Source organism: Neomonachus schauinslandi, chromosome 13 (assembly GCF_002201575.2).
Source record: "Neomonachus schauinslandi chromosome 13, ASM220157v2, whole genome shotgun sequence".
In the NCBI taxonomy this organism is placed as follows: Eukaryota; Metazoa; Chordata; class Mammalia; order Carnivora; family Phocidae; genus Neomonachus; species Neomonachus schauinslandi.
Genome location: NC_058415.1, coordinates 87,265,067 through 87,277,021, shown reverse-complemented (window position 1 = coordinate 87,277,021; position 11,955 = coordinate 87,265,067). Strand labels below are relative to the sequence as shown.

Genomic DNA, 11,955 nt, shown 5'->3' with positions numbered 1-11,955 from the left:
CCCTTCTCCCAAGCTTCATTGTCCATGTTTCTAAGGGAAGGGGATAAATCCTGAAAAATCTCCATTGTTGGGTGTGTCTATAATCTTCTTTTGGGGGCAGCTCTGAGCCCAGCTCTTTTAGGGGTGCCTAAAAATCCACCCCCACCTTTTTTTTCCTATCAATGGAAGAGAAAGTCCCTTCCCTACACCTGGACTCTGAGGCCTTTCCAGATCTGGACAGCCCCGACCTCAAAGCCTCTTGCATCTCTGAATTCCCAAGCCTTGCACACAGTAGTTGGTCAAGAAACATTTGCAGCATGCAAGAGCTGGAGGGCTCCTTAGAAATCATCTAGTTAGTCCGGTGTTCCTCATCCATTTTTTTAAAAAAAACCCACATGCTCTTAGAATAAATATAAAAAATGTTCACCTTTCCCACTCGATAGTCTAACTGCCCTTCCATCCCTCGTTGAGGAGTATTTGCAGAGAATGGAAATGCATCAGCTATGATGCCTCCTCCAGGCAGACTCATAAAACTGTAACATGATACCATGCCAGCGAAATTACTGGTCCAAACAATCCTTCTCCCCCACTCAAGTTTCACAGTACAGACTCCTCCCAGCCAAGAGTCCCAGATGGAGCCCTGAGAACGGACAGACTCGTCCAGCATTGCATAGCAAACAGAAGCAGAGCCTGGATTTGAAATCGGTTCCCTTCCAGGCCCACTGCATTCTTACTGTTGTACTTCCAGAGCTGCCCAGCCCAAACTTGACCCACCTGGGCCTCCCAGACCCAGAGAGGGGAGTGGAACCCTGGGCCCTCCACCCCTGGCTTGGGCCTGGTTGCCCTTGTCAGGGGTTCCACCCCCCCCTTGTGAGTGCAGCCTTGACTTCCTGAGCACAAAGCCCCACCTTTGAGAGCTGTTCCTCCCATGGCCTTGGGTGAGGGGCGGATCACAATGACCCTGAAGAGGCCCAGGAGGCAGCAGGGTGGGTCCAGCAGAGGGATCAGGCTGGGAAGATGGGCTCTCCCAAGGACCAGCCCACTGGTTAGGGGGCTCTAAACTCAAGGGACCTTCTCTGGACCCACCCAGAAGCCCCCTGCGGTGAGTGTGACACCAGGAGCCAGCTCAGAGCTGACAACAATCTGGGAGTGGGGTGCGATAGGGAGGAAGCAGGCTCCAAGACCCCCCAGTGTCAGTAGCTGGGGGCAAGTGTGGGGCACTGTCTCCCAAAGGGCAAGTTTGTTAAAAATATGTGTCTTGGGGCTCTTGGCTGAGTAGCTCTGGTAGAGCTTGCCACTCTTGATCTCGGGGTTGTGAGTTCGAGCCCCACGTTGGGGGTAGAGATTACTTAAAAATAAAATCTTAAAAAAGAAAATATATGTCTTGGCCCCACCCCAGACCTACTGAGTCAGAACCTGGGGCATCTGTATTTTCAACAAGCTCTCCACCCAAGGGGCCCTGAGGCCCCAGCAGGACTGGGCAACTGCTGGGCAGGTCTCTCCTCTGGAGCTGGTTCCAGGTTTCCTAATTCCCAGGGGAGTGCTAATAGCATAATAGGACTTGAACACTCCAATGGGCTAAGTCACAAAGGAGCAGGTGCTCTGTTATCCCCATTCTACAGATAAGGGCACTGAGAGAAGTTAACCAACTGGCTTGTCCAAGGTTGCAAAGCTAATAAGTAGTGGGACTCAGACTAAATCCTAAATAATAATAATTTTAAAATAGGGCGCCTGGGTGGCTCAGTTGGTTAAGCGACTGCCTTTGGCTCAGGTCATGATCCTGGAGTCCTGGGATCGAGTCCCGCGTCCCACACCGGGCTCCCTGCGCAGCAGGGAGTCTGCTTCTCCCTCTGACCCTCCCCCCTCTCATGCTCTCTCTCTATCTCATTCTCTCTCTCAAATAAATAAATACAATCTTTAAAAAATAATAATAATAATTTTAAAATAATAATAACAATAGTAATAGCAGCTAGCCTTTCGTTGAGCACGTACAGCGTGCCTGGCACTATTCTATGCCATTTACATGCGCTCCCACACCTAAGCGTCCCAGCAACGCAGAAAGGTGTGTACGCTTACGTGACCATTTTGCAGGTGAGGAAACAGAGGCTGTGCGAGCTCTGGCCCGAAGCCACTCGCTGCCTGACGAGGCAGTGGTGTTACCCCCAAACCACAAGGACCCCCCTTCCGGGCACTACGGTCTGGGGGCTGGCCTATGCCCTCCTCTTCACTTCGCACGGCACCCACCCCGCCCCACTGGCGTGATGCCCTGAGCTGAGCGCAGGGCCAGACATGCCCCGGAGTCCCCCCAACCCCGGGACCCAGCAGGTGGCGCCCAAGGGGCTCCCCGGCGACGGCGCTCGCCGAAGGAGAGACCCGCGACTGCCCAGGCTGCCCCTGCCCCAGCTCCGCGGGTCCCCCGGCGGCTTGAGGGCCTCGGAGGGCGGCGGCGCGTGGTGGCCGGGCGGCTCCTCGCACCCAGAGCTGGGGCTGGGCGTCAGGAGCCCCTCGCCGCGCCTGCCCGCCCTGCCCACCCTGGCCCAGCGGGCGGCGCAGAACCGGACAAGGCTGAGGTCGCTCCTGCTCCTGGCCGGTGCGCCCCGGGAACTCGCGCCCGGGCGCCCGGGGCCTGGAGAGCGCGAGGATCCCTGCCGGGGTGCGGCCACCCTGCCCGCCCTCCTAGGAGGGTTCCTCCCCAGCAGGTTCCGGGAGCTCCTGCATCAGCTGGGCGCAGAGCGCGCGGAAACCCCGCCGCCGAGTGAGGCCCCGCCGGGGACCCCAGGGGGCGGGGCAAGGGCGGGGCGGGGTCATTTCCGGGATGATCACAGCTACTGTTAGTGGAGTAGGCCTGGCAGAGTCCTGGCAACTACCCCTCGAGGGCGGGTCTACCATTGCCCCTCTTGTACAGTTGAGGAAACTGAGGCCCAAGGCCCTATAACTAGGAAGAGCCTAGTAAGGACTGTCCCCAAGCGAAGGCTCATATAGCTATTTCCACCTCCTCCTGGTTCCCAGCACCCTCAGCATCACAACCAAAAAGGAGTGTGTCAGAACACTGCCACCATTCGCCCCGGTGTCCCCAACTTCCAGACCTGCGGTAAGTGTCAAGTTACCCGCTGACGGGGACAGGGTTGCCAACAGTGCTCCGAGGATGGGGGACCCCGACCACTCATGCCAGGTGTGGCTTGTTTGTCTTCAAGGGGCCAGTCATCGTACTTCCAGAATAGTCTTAAGAAGATTTTGCTCCATCAGATACCTGCCCTGGGGACCCTGAGGAGAGATCCCTCACAGTTCACCCTCAAGAAGGCCAACCAGTGAGTTACAGGAGACTGGCGGTAGGGGGATGGGGAGAAAGAGCATTTCTTCTTTTCTTTCCTCTTGTCTCTCATCCATGAATTTATCCATCTGTCCACCTGTACATCCGTCTATGTGTCCATCCGTGAATCAGGTCTTCTGACAAACCATTCATAATCCATCCATGAATCCACCCATCCATCTATCCATCTATCCATCCATCCATCCATCCATCCATCCATCTATCCACTTATCTATCAATACATAGATCTACCCCAGAGCAGGTCTCCTCCCAACCTATCCAAGGATTATCCATCAACATCTATGAATCCATCCACCCATTCATCAGGTCTTCTGCCAACATATTCATAATCCATCCATGAATCCATTCAGATATTCCTGCTCCCATTCACCTATCCATCCTCGCATACATCTTCTCTGTGAACCAGGTTTTCTACAACCCATCCATGAATCTCTCCATCCATCCATTCATCCATCCATTCATCCATCTAGCCAGTCATCTTTCTAACCAGAAACTCTGATGATTCTATCCAGCCATCCATGAATCCAATGATCAGTCATCTACAAATCCTTCCATGCACTTGTAAATCCAGGGTACTGTCCGTCTATAACTTGTCATGAAACCATCTACGAGTCCACATACTCACCATATACAGAGTCATTCATCCACCATCCATACATCTACCCATCCTCCTAACATCCAGTCCTTCTATTCAGACCTTTTCATTAACTCATTCATGAGTCCATCTATCCATCCACCCACCCACCCAATCTTCCATCCTTTCACCCATCCCACCGTTCATTCATCCATTTCTTCCTCTTTTATTAGGTTTTACTATATGTCAGATATTGGGAGAAATGAGATAAGGGATGGAGATATAGGAGAAGAGCCTGGGCACTAGAGCTTACCTGGACCTCGATGCCATAGCTCTAATGAAGGGGAAAAAGAATGCAGAAAAAACTCCTTCAGCATAAACAGGCTTAAACCGAGGTGAAAGGTGAAGAGCATTGTCCATGAGTTTTTAAGACCAAAGAGAGTAAATACACAACATACATGCCATTCCTTCTCCTTCTGGACCCATGGCTGACAGTACTATTTGATCCCGACATTTTTCCCCCACTGGGCCTCGAACCCTTCCGGACACAGTGCTCCAGGCAGACACCACCGATGGCTCAGAGAAGGTGCCAGAAGTGAAACACATTTGCCAAGCCAGGAACTTTAAATCAATCAAATAAACACACTACGTCTCACAAGATATAATAAATAAAAGTATGGAACTCATTATCTCAAATATGACAAACAGCAGGGGTGGACACAGTCACGGTGTTTCACATTTAAGAGCTAATACTTGAGTACCTCGTGGTGTGTGAGATGCCCTGGTAGGCCCTGCAGGGGACACTAGGGTGCATGGGAATGGGCTCCAGCAGCCTCTGATAGGAGAAGCTGAGATCTCAGTCCCCCCGGCAGAGCCAGGGTGCACCTGTGTCTAGCCCTGAGGCCAGCACGGACCAGGGGTTGATAAGCAGACAACTGTTGAATCACTAGGTCTGGGACATCTTCCGGCCGCCTGGCTCTTCTGTGGGCTGATGAAAGTATCCCTTACGTGTCCACACAGACATAAAGATGTAGTCAGATAAATGGATGCAGATACATCAATATGTGTGTCCTTAAGGTTGAACGTGGCATTTCTGAATAACAGAGCCATGGATGGATCAAGCAGGCCCTCCCGCAGCCTTGCCCTTGAGGCTGAAATTAATAAACATAACAATAACAGAATGCCCTTTACTGAGCGCGGGCCCCATGCCAGGCCTTGTACTAGATGCCTCCCATAAGTTATTTGATACTTACCAAACTCTTATAAGGATGCTATTATCATGCTTACACTATATAATACATAATTGAGAGGGGAAAACTGCAAAACGGAGGACTCGAGTGTGGTCTGCCCAAACTCACATGCGTGGGTAGAGGTGTAGCTGAGACTGATGATTATAAGAACAGTTTGAAGTCACGAATGTTTACTCTGGGCACCACACACCCTGGGTGGAGTGCTTTGGCACCCATTTCATCTTGCCACCCCGCGTGGTGGGCACAAGGATGATCCCCATTTTACAGATAAAGAAACTGAGGCTTAAAAGAGTTAGGGTTGAAACCCAGGCCTTCTTGACGCTCAAGTTCACATCCTTCTTCTCTCTGCTGAATTGCTCGATATATAGGATTGCCAGCTCTGGAACTAAGATTCAAATCTTGGCTCAAGGAAAAAAAAAAAAAATCTTGGCTCTACCCGTTACCAGCTGTGTGACCTTGGGCAAGTTGCAAAACATCTCTGTGCTGTGGTTTGCTCATCTGTAAAATGAGAATAATGATCATGTTTCCCCGGTTGTGCGGGTGTGACGGGCTGATGCATGCTGCATGCATGATCCACTGCCTGGCAGGCATGAAGTACTCCCAGAAAAGGCGAGCTACTGTGGGTGTCAGGATACACAGCGAGGGCTGGTCCAGTGGACGTGGGTTGTTGGGGTGGAATGTGGGGCTGGGGGCTCAGCCTTGACCCTCCCCTGCCCCCCTCGTCTCTCTCAGCAGGCCCCACGGTGCACAGGCCCCCAAGCTCAAGGCTGTGCTCACCCACAGCTCCTCGGGGGAAAGCTCGGGACAGCGCAGACGGTTTTGCCCCTTCCGAGTGCGATTCGCCGATGAGACCCTGCGGGACACAGCGCTCCGTTACTGGGAGCGCAGCTGTGCAGGTAAGCAGACAGGGCAGGGAGCCCCAGGACTCCAGAAAGTTCCAGCCTGGAGCCCAGAGAGCAGAGACTGTGGCCCTGGGTCCTGGGAGTAAGGGCCAGCCTGCAGAGGCTAGGAATCCACTGACTCTGCCGAGAAGTGTCAGGAGGGCCTCAAAGACCAAGTAGAGGGTCCGAGGTCCTGCAGAGGTGTCCCAACGTGGGTGGCACCGGGGAGCAGTCACAGTGGAGGAAACAATGGCTGCCCAGGCCTGGCCACCACTGAAGGCTTTCTTGCTGCCACGGGTTCCCACGTGCCACATCTGCCCACCTCGGAACAGGCACCCACAGCCTCCTGACTCCCATGTCTGGCCCCCTCCGTGGCCTACAGGGGCTGAAGAAGGTGGCAAGGCACCTAAAGCATCTTCTTCCCATATCCATGAAGGCCTGCCTGGCTGAGGAGTTGCCCAGAAAGGTCCAGAATATCAAACCTTCTCTCTGGGGAAGTCTGGCACTGGCTGGTCCAGCAAAGAAGCTAGGAACCACTAGGCCCAGGTTCTGAGATGGAAGTTTGCCCTCGGCTCCTTGGGGATGGATGTGGTGGTGTCTGCTTTGGCACAGTTTCCAGTGTTTTCTGAAGTGGGTGTCAAGAAGCAGGTGGGAAGAATGCGTGTCCTTGCTCTGGTATAACCTTTCACCAATCCCCCTGCCCCTCTCTCCATCAGCCCAGCCTCTTCACTTCTCAGGAGCTAGCAGCCCCAGGGCCTCCAAGAGCTTGCATCTATTTATTGACCAACTACTGTGTGCAGTTTCAGGAAACGTGGCTGTTCCAAAGCCTAGCTGTGGGTAAAGCCCTAAAATCCAGGATCTTTGCTGATTCAGGAGGGACCCTACCCAGGCCCCTTAGGGTCATAGGAAGTTGGAAATAGAAGCTGCAGTTTTGTCCAGCTTCTTGTTGTTTGACGGGGAAGCCAAAGCTTCCGAGAGCAGGTGACACAGCAGCCGAGAAGAGACGCCGGGGTGCCCCCAGGGAGAAACCGTTTCATGGGAATGGCAGCTAGCTAGCTCAGGAGAAGCTTCCTTGGGGGCCAATGGCCACAGGAGCTGTGGTCACATCCCAGGGCACCAGAGTGGGGCTCTCTCGGCTGACTGCTTCCCAGCCCTTTCCATCCTGAGGCAGCCGTTGGGGAACTTGGGGCCCCTGACCAGCCGGAAGGGCAGCTATCGGGCAGGAAAGACTCCTAGCCCCTCCATCCCTGCAGGAGTCTCACCATTGTCTCTGGATTTCCACGGTGGTGTGACTGGCCTTCCCATTATGGGAAAGAAGGCCCATTTGGGGCTGCAGTAGGAGTGGGTATGTGGGGGGGGCACAGTTTGGGTAATAAAGGCAGAAACAGTCACGCAAGATAGTTTTAAAACCTGAGCCTTCTCTGGAGGCAGCCATAAGGCACTGGGGAGCCTTGGGTTGCCATGGAGATGGGGCTGTGCCCAGCCTTGCCTGCCAGAGAGGGAGGAGGGGAGAGTGGGGGTGTTGGTACACCCCCCCTGCCCTGGGTAGAGATCTCACTGCAGCTCTCTCTCCTCCAGTCCGGCAGGGTACCATCGAGAATGGGATAGCTCCCCGGTCAACGACATCAGAAGGGGTGTTCGGGAGTGTCGGGAGGTGGCTGGAGAGTTTGTCCAAAGCCCTGTGCCCCAGGGCCAAGGAGGAGGTCATGGCCAACATCTCATTCGGCTGGGACTGCCCTGGCCTGTGAGGCTTTGGGGAAGGGGACAGGATTCATAGGCATTGCCAGGCACCCCCTCCTCACCCTGTAGATGACCCCACCCAGCAGCGGGCAGCCTAAGGGTCGTGGCCTTGAGGGCCCTGCCAGCCATGGGTGGACGTGGGATTCAGGGTCCATGCGGCTCACGGGCTCCTGTCCCCCTCAGGCCCATCCAGGAGCCACCGGGTCACCTCTCTGAGGATGCCTCCGTGAAGAGCAGCCTGCCCTGCATCCCCAGGGCCACCACACAGAGGCCACGAGGTGACCTCCAAACCTTGCTGGACACTGACAACATCCTGGGGCAGGTGGGCAAATCGCCCTGCTCCTGGAGCCGGAAGCTGGTGAGTGCCTGCTGACAGCCAGCCACCCAGAGAACCCCTGCCCAGTGGGGTGGCTGGGGTACCGGGTGAAGCCTCCCTGCATGTGGCTAAGGGCTGGGCTCTCGCACTGAGCTGGGTTCCGATTCCCAGCCCCATACTTGCAAGCGCTGGGGTCTTTTTGCATTTGCATTCCCTCATCTGTACAATGGGGCTGACCCCCGTGCCTGCTCCCTTGGGCTGGGATATAGAATCCCCCTGGGCCCAGGGAGCCACGTCTCCGGCCCAGAGGGACCCCACAGCCTCCAGCTGGTCCTCCTGGTCTCTGTAGGAATCCTTCCTGCCCAGCTTGGTGCTGCACACAGTCCTGAAGCGAGGATGCCCTAAAGGCTACCAGCCCCTCCTGCCTTCCATGACACCACAGGAGGCTCCCAAGTGAATGGCTACTGGACCCCAAGCCCGCGCATGGTCGCGGGCAGGGGGTGAGGAGAGGCCTTTCTCACCCCACAAATAAACATGCATTCCAGATGGCTGGGACCTGCTACCATGTCTCACCCCACAAGCCTCTCTAGGTGCCAGGGCTCCTGGACCAAGGAGAGGGAGAGGACAAAGTCATGGCTGGGATGAGGCTGAGGGGTGGGGGCAAGCCATTGTCAGGTGCCAGGACTTGTTCCAGGTGATCCCCTCTTCTGGAAGGGGGGAGGCCCTGCCACACACTTCAAACCTGGGACCAAGGTTCTGTCAACCTAGATCAACCCACACCTGAAACAGGCCCGTGCCCTGAGCCCCGGCCCCAGCTTCCATCTTTGACTGGAACCAAAGGCTACTTGCTGACCTCCACTGGGCAATGAGGGTGTCCAGACTCCAGCGGGGTGGACAAACGTTTGTCTTCTGCATTCCCCAGGTCCCTGGAGGGCAAGCATCCAGAGTGGGTGGGGACCAGCTGTTTCTCTCCTAGTGGTGGAGGGAGGAGGAGTGGGCAGTGTTTAAAATCACATCAGGGGGTGGCAAAAGACCAGGTGGCGTTGGTCTGACCGCTGCACTGACTCAGCATCGCCAGCCCCATACTCCCGGCGGCCAGGTTTGGCCCTGCCACACCTGGGTGTCGATCTCCTGGGCAAAGTTTAAAGCCCCCTCCCCTCTGTCCAGGCAGCGCTTTGGCCCCAACCCCTCGCCAAGCCGAGGATCCAGGTCTTTATCGCCACCTCCTGGCCAGTGAGGAAACAGCCACGGAATCCACACTCAGGCACCCTGCAGAATAGGAAAGGATGGGATGGGGGGTGCTGGGCGGGGACAGGCGGTGGGGATCTTAGGGCCAGGAGGGTCGTGGATGGGGAGGATTTGCTTTGCAGGGGTGCTCTGCCTCCAGAAGAAAGGCCACAGATGAAGGCAGTTTGGAGAAACCCTGTGGGGGATGGGATGGGCGCAAAGCTACAAACTCCCGTTCCCTGGGGACTGAATGGGGTTTCGATCCCAGGGATGACTCCCCTTCATCCCCTTTCCTGCGCTTTCACGACACCCCCACCCCGCCCTAGTATTTCCATTTCCTGGGGAGCCTGATTCTACCGCGCCCCCAGCCCCGTGACCTTGCGCCGCCCGCCTCGCCCTCTCTGAGCCTCAGTTTCTCCCCAAGGGCCGCGGCGGGCCCTCGCCCCGCCGCCCGCTGCAGCGCCGCGCCGCGCCCACGCGGGGGCAGTGTTGGCCTGGCTTTGGCGCCGCCCGGTGCAGCCGAAACTTCTCAGCCTCCAGCTCCGGGGTCGGAAACTTTTCCCCTCGCGCTGCGCTCGCGGCTCCCGCCCGCGCCCTCCTCCCGCCGCGGGCCCGCGCCGCCGCCCTCCACCTGCCCCGGGGTCGCGGCGGTGCCTGGGGGGGGACGCCCCGTTCCCCACCCCACCCCCCAACTTCTCCTTGCTGCCTTCGGTTGCCATTAAGCCAAAAACTGCTAAGCTGGCCGCGCGCGGCCAACTATGAGCCTGGAAATCGAGGCCCGCGTGGAGCGCACGGGGGATGGGGGCGGGGGCGGGGGGCGGCCGGGACCAGGCCCCCCACGGCGTCTGGGGCGGGGCGAGGGGCGCCCCGCTGCGAGCTACTTACCCCCCCCCCCCCCCGGGTCCCGCCCCTCCCCGCGCGGGGCTCCGTTCTTCCTCTCGGGCGGGCCTGCTCTCCTGCCCTCTCTCCGCCCTCCCTCTCCTCCCCGACAGCGTGGATTCTGTGTCCAGAGGACCTTGAGCGTGGGCCCTGAGCCTCACACCTGCCACTCAGCACAGAGACGCACACAGGGACACCCGCCCACAGGCCCACTGGACGCAGGGCGCACGGGCCACCACACACACACACACACACACCACGGAGATGCACAGCGCACAGAGACCACACGCGCGCACACACACACACCGCAGAGAAACACCGGAGACACCCAAACATCAGACACACTATAGAGACACCAGAGAAACGCGGCACAGAGACGCCAGGCACACAAAGACCCAGAGCACACACAGCTAGAAGCACACTCACTCACGCATAGCCTCCCAGTAACCCCCGGCCCCAAAATTCCCGGTTGTCTTCCCCACTGCTTGGGTCAGCCATGCCCCTGAGTGTACTTGAACCTGGGGTGAGCAGCCAGGAGGGCGGGGAGGAGGGAGGGAGTGCTGGGTGGGGCTGGACCCCTTTCCAGCGGCCCCCAGGTTCTCAGTCTCTCACTCCTCCCTGACAGCACCCAGGGTCCTCTCCACAGGGGTCCCAATAAGGCCCTTTTTACTGGGACATTTCCACTCAGGGCTGGCAGATGGCCAGCCCCTCCTGGGCTTCAGGCAGCAGCATGTCGGGAAGGCCAGGAAAGTGGCCCTGGTGGCTTCTGCTTCCCCATAACCCTGCCCCCCCAACGCCCTCCCCATGGGGGGGCAGGGCAGGTGTACTCCCCCCCCCCCCCCCCCCCCCCCCCCACCTCTCCCCGTCCCTGTCTGCCATCTCATCCTGAGCAATCATATCCCCCGGATCCCACTCCATCCCCGCACCGCTGACCCTGCCCTGGGCCCTGTGCAGACCTGTGCCAGCTGGGTCTAGCTGGTGGGTGGCAGAGAGGAAGGAATGATTCCCTATCCAGGGCAAAAGGAAGTGATGGAGAGGCAGGAAAATCACTGCTCCTTTCCCCTGAGTGCTCCCTCCCTCCCTCCTTGGACCTCTCCACCCAGAGGGAGCATCCCCTGAGCCCCGCTTGCTGATAAGGACGCCAAGGCCCAGAGAGGTTAGCGGGATTTGCTGAGGCTGGCACAGCTGTGGGAGATGGGATTAGGGCTGCACGTGTCCTGCCCCAGTGCCCAGCCTCCAGCTCTTCTCTCATAAGCTACTCTTTTTTTTTTTTTTTTTTTTAAAGATTTTATTTATTTCTTTATTTCACAGACAGACACAGCTAGAGAGGGAACACAAGCAGGGGGAGTGGGAGAGGGAGAAGCAGGCCCTCTGCCGAGCAGGGAGCCTGATGTGGGGCTTGATCCCAGGACTCTGGGATCGTGACCTGAGCCGAAGGCAGACATTTAACGACTGAGCCACACAGGCACCCCATAAGCTACTCTTAGTATAAGTATTCGTTGTCGGGGGAAACCAAAGCCCAGAGAGGTTAAGCTCTTTCTCAAGGTCACACAGATTAAGTGTTGAAGTCAAGAGACTGACCCCAACATACAACTGTGCCTCTTAGCAGGAGCCCATGTCTCCTGCCGAAAGCCCCACAGTGTGGGCTCCCTCTCCCCTGGGGCAAAATGGGGTGATCTGGAGGACCGTTCCTTCCTGGATCCATTCTCCAGCACAAGGGGCACTGGGGCCACCCAGGGCAAGGTCAGGGAGAGAGAGATTTCTCTGGAGCGGGGTGG

General features: G+C 57.1%; 1 protein-coding gene across 1 annotated transcript; it reads left to right on the top strand.

Annotated features, from left to right (window-relative positions):
- Positions 1–2,268: 2,268 nt before the first annotated feature.
- C13H9orf50 (chromosome 13 C9orf50 homolog) lies at positions 2,269–8,528 on the top strand. Its single transcript, XM_021691563.1, has 7 exons — positions 2,269–2,734; positions 3,064–3,070; positions 3,174–3,287; positions 5,867–6,030; positions 7,594–7,759; positions 7,939–8,113; positions 8,421–8,528. The coding sequence occupies exons 1-7, from the start codon at positions 2,269–2,271 to the stop codon at positions 8,526–8,528; spliced, it is 1,200 nt and encodes a 399-aa protein (XP_021547238.1).
- The last annotated feature ends 3,427 nt before the right edge of the window (positions 8,529–11,955 follow it).

What these genes read in the sequence shown, in the direction of transcription:
- C13H9orf50 (XM_021691563.1), top strand. Translation starts at nt 2,269, where the DNA reads ATGCCCCGGAGTCCCCCCAACCCCGGGACCCAGCAGGTGGCGCCCAAG. An exon ending in ACCCTCAAGAAGGCCAACCA is followed by an intron (nt 3,288 to 5,866) that starts GTGAGTTACAGG and finishes CGTCTCTCTCAG; the next exon opens with CAGGCCCCACGGTGCACAGG. An exon ending in GCTCCTGGAGCCGGAAGCTG is followed by an intron (nt 8,114 to 8,420) that starts GTGAGTGCCTGC and finishes TGGTCTCTGTAG; the next exon opens with GAATCCTTCCTGCCCAGCTT.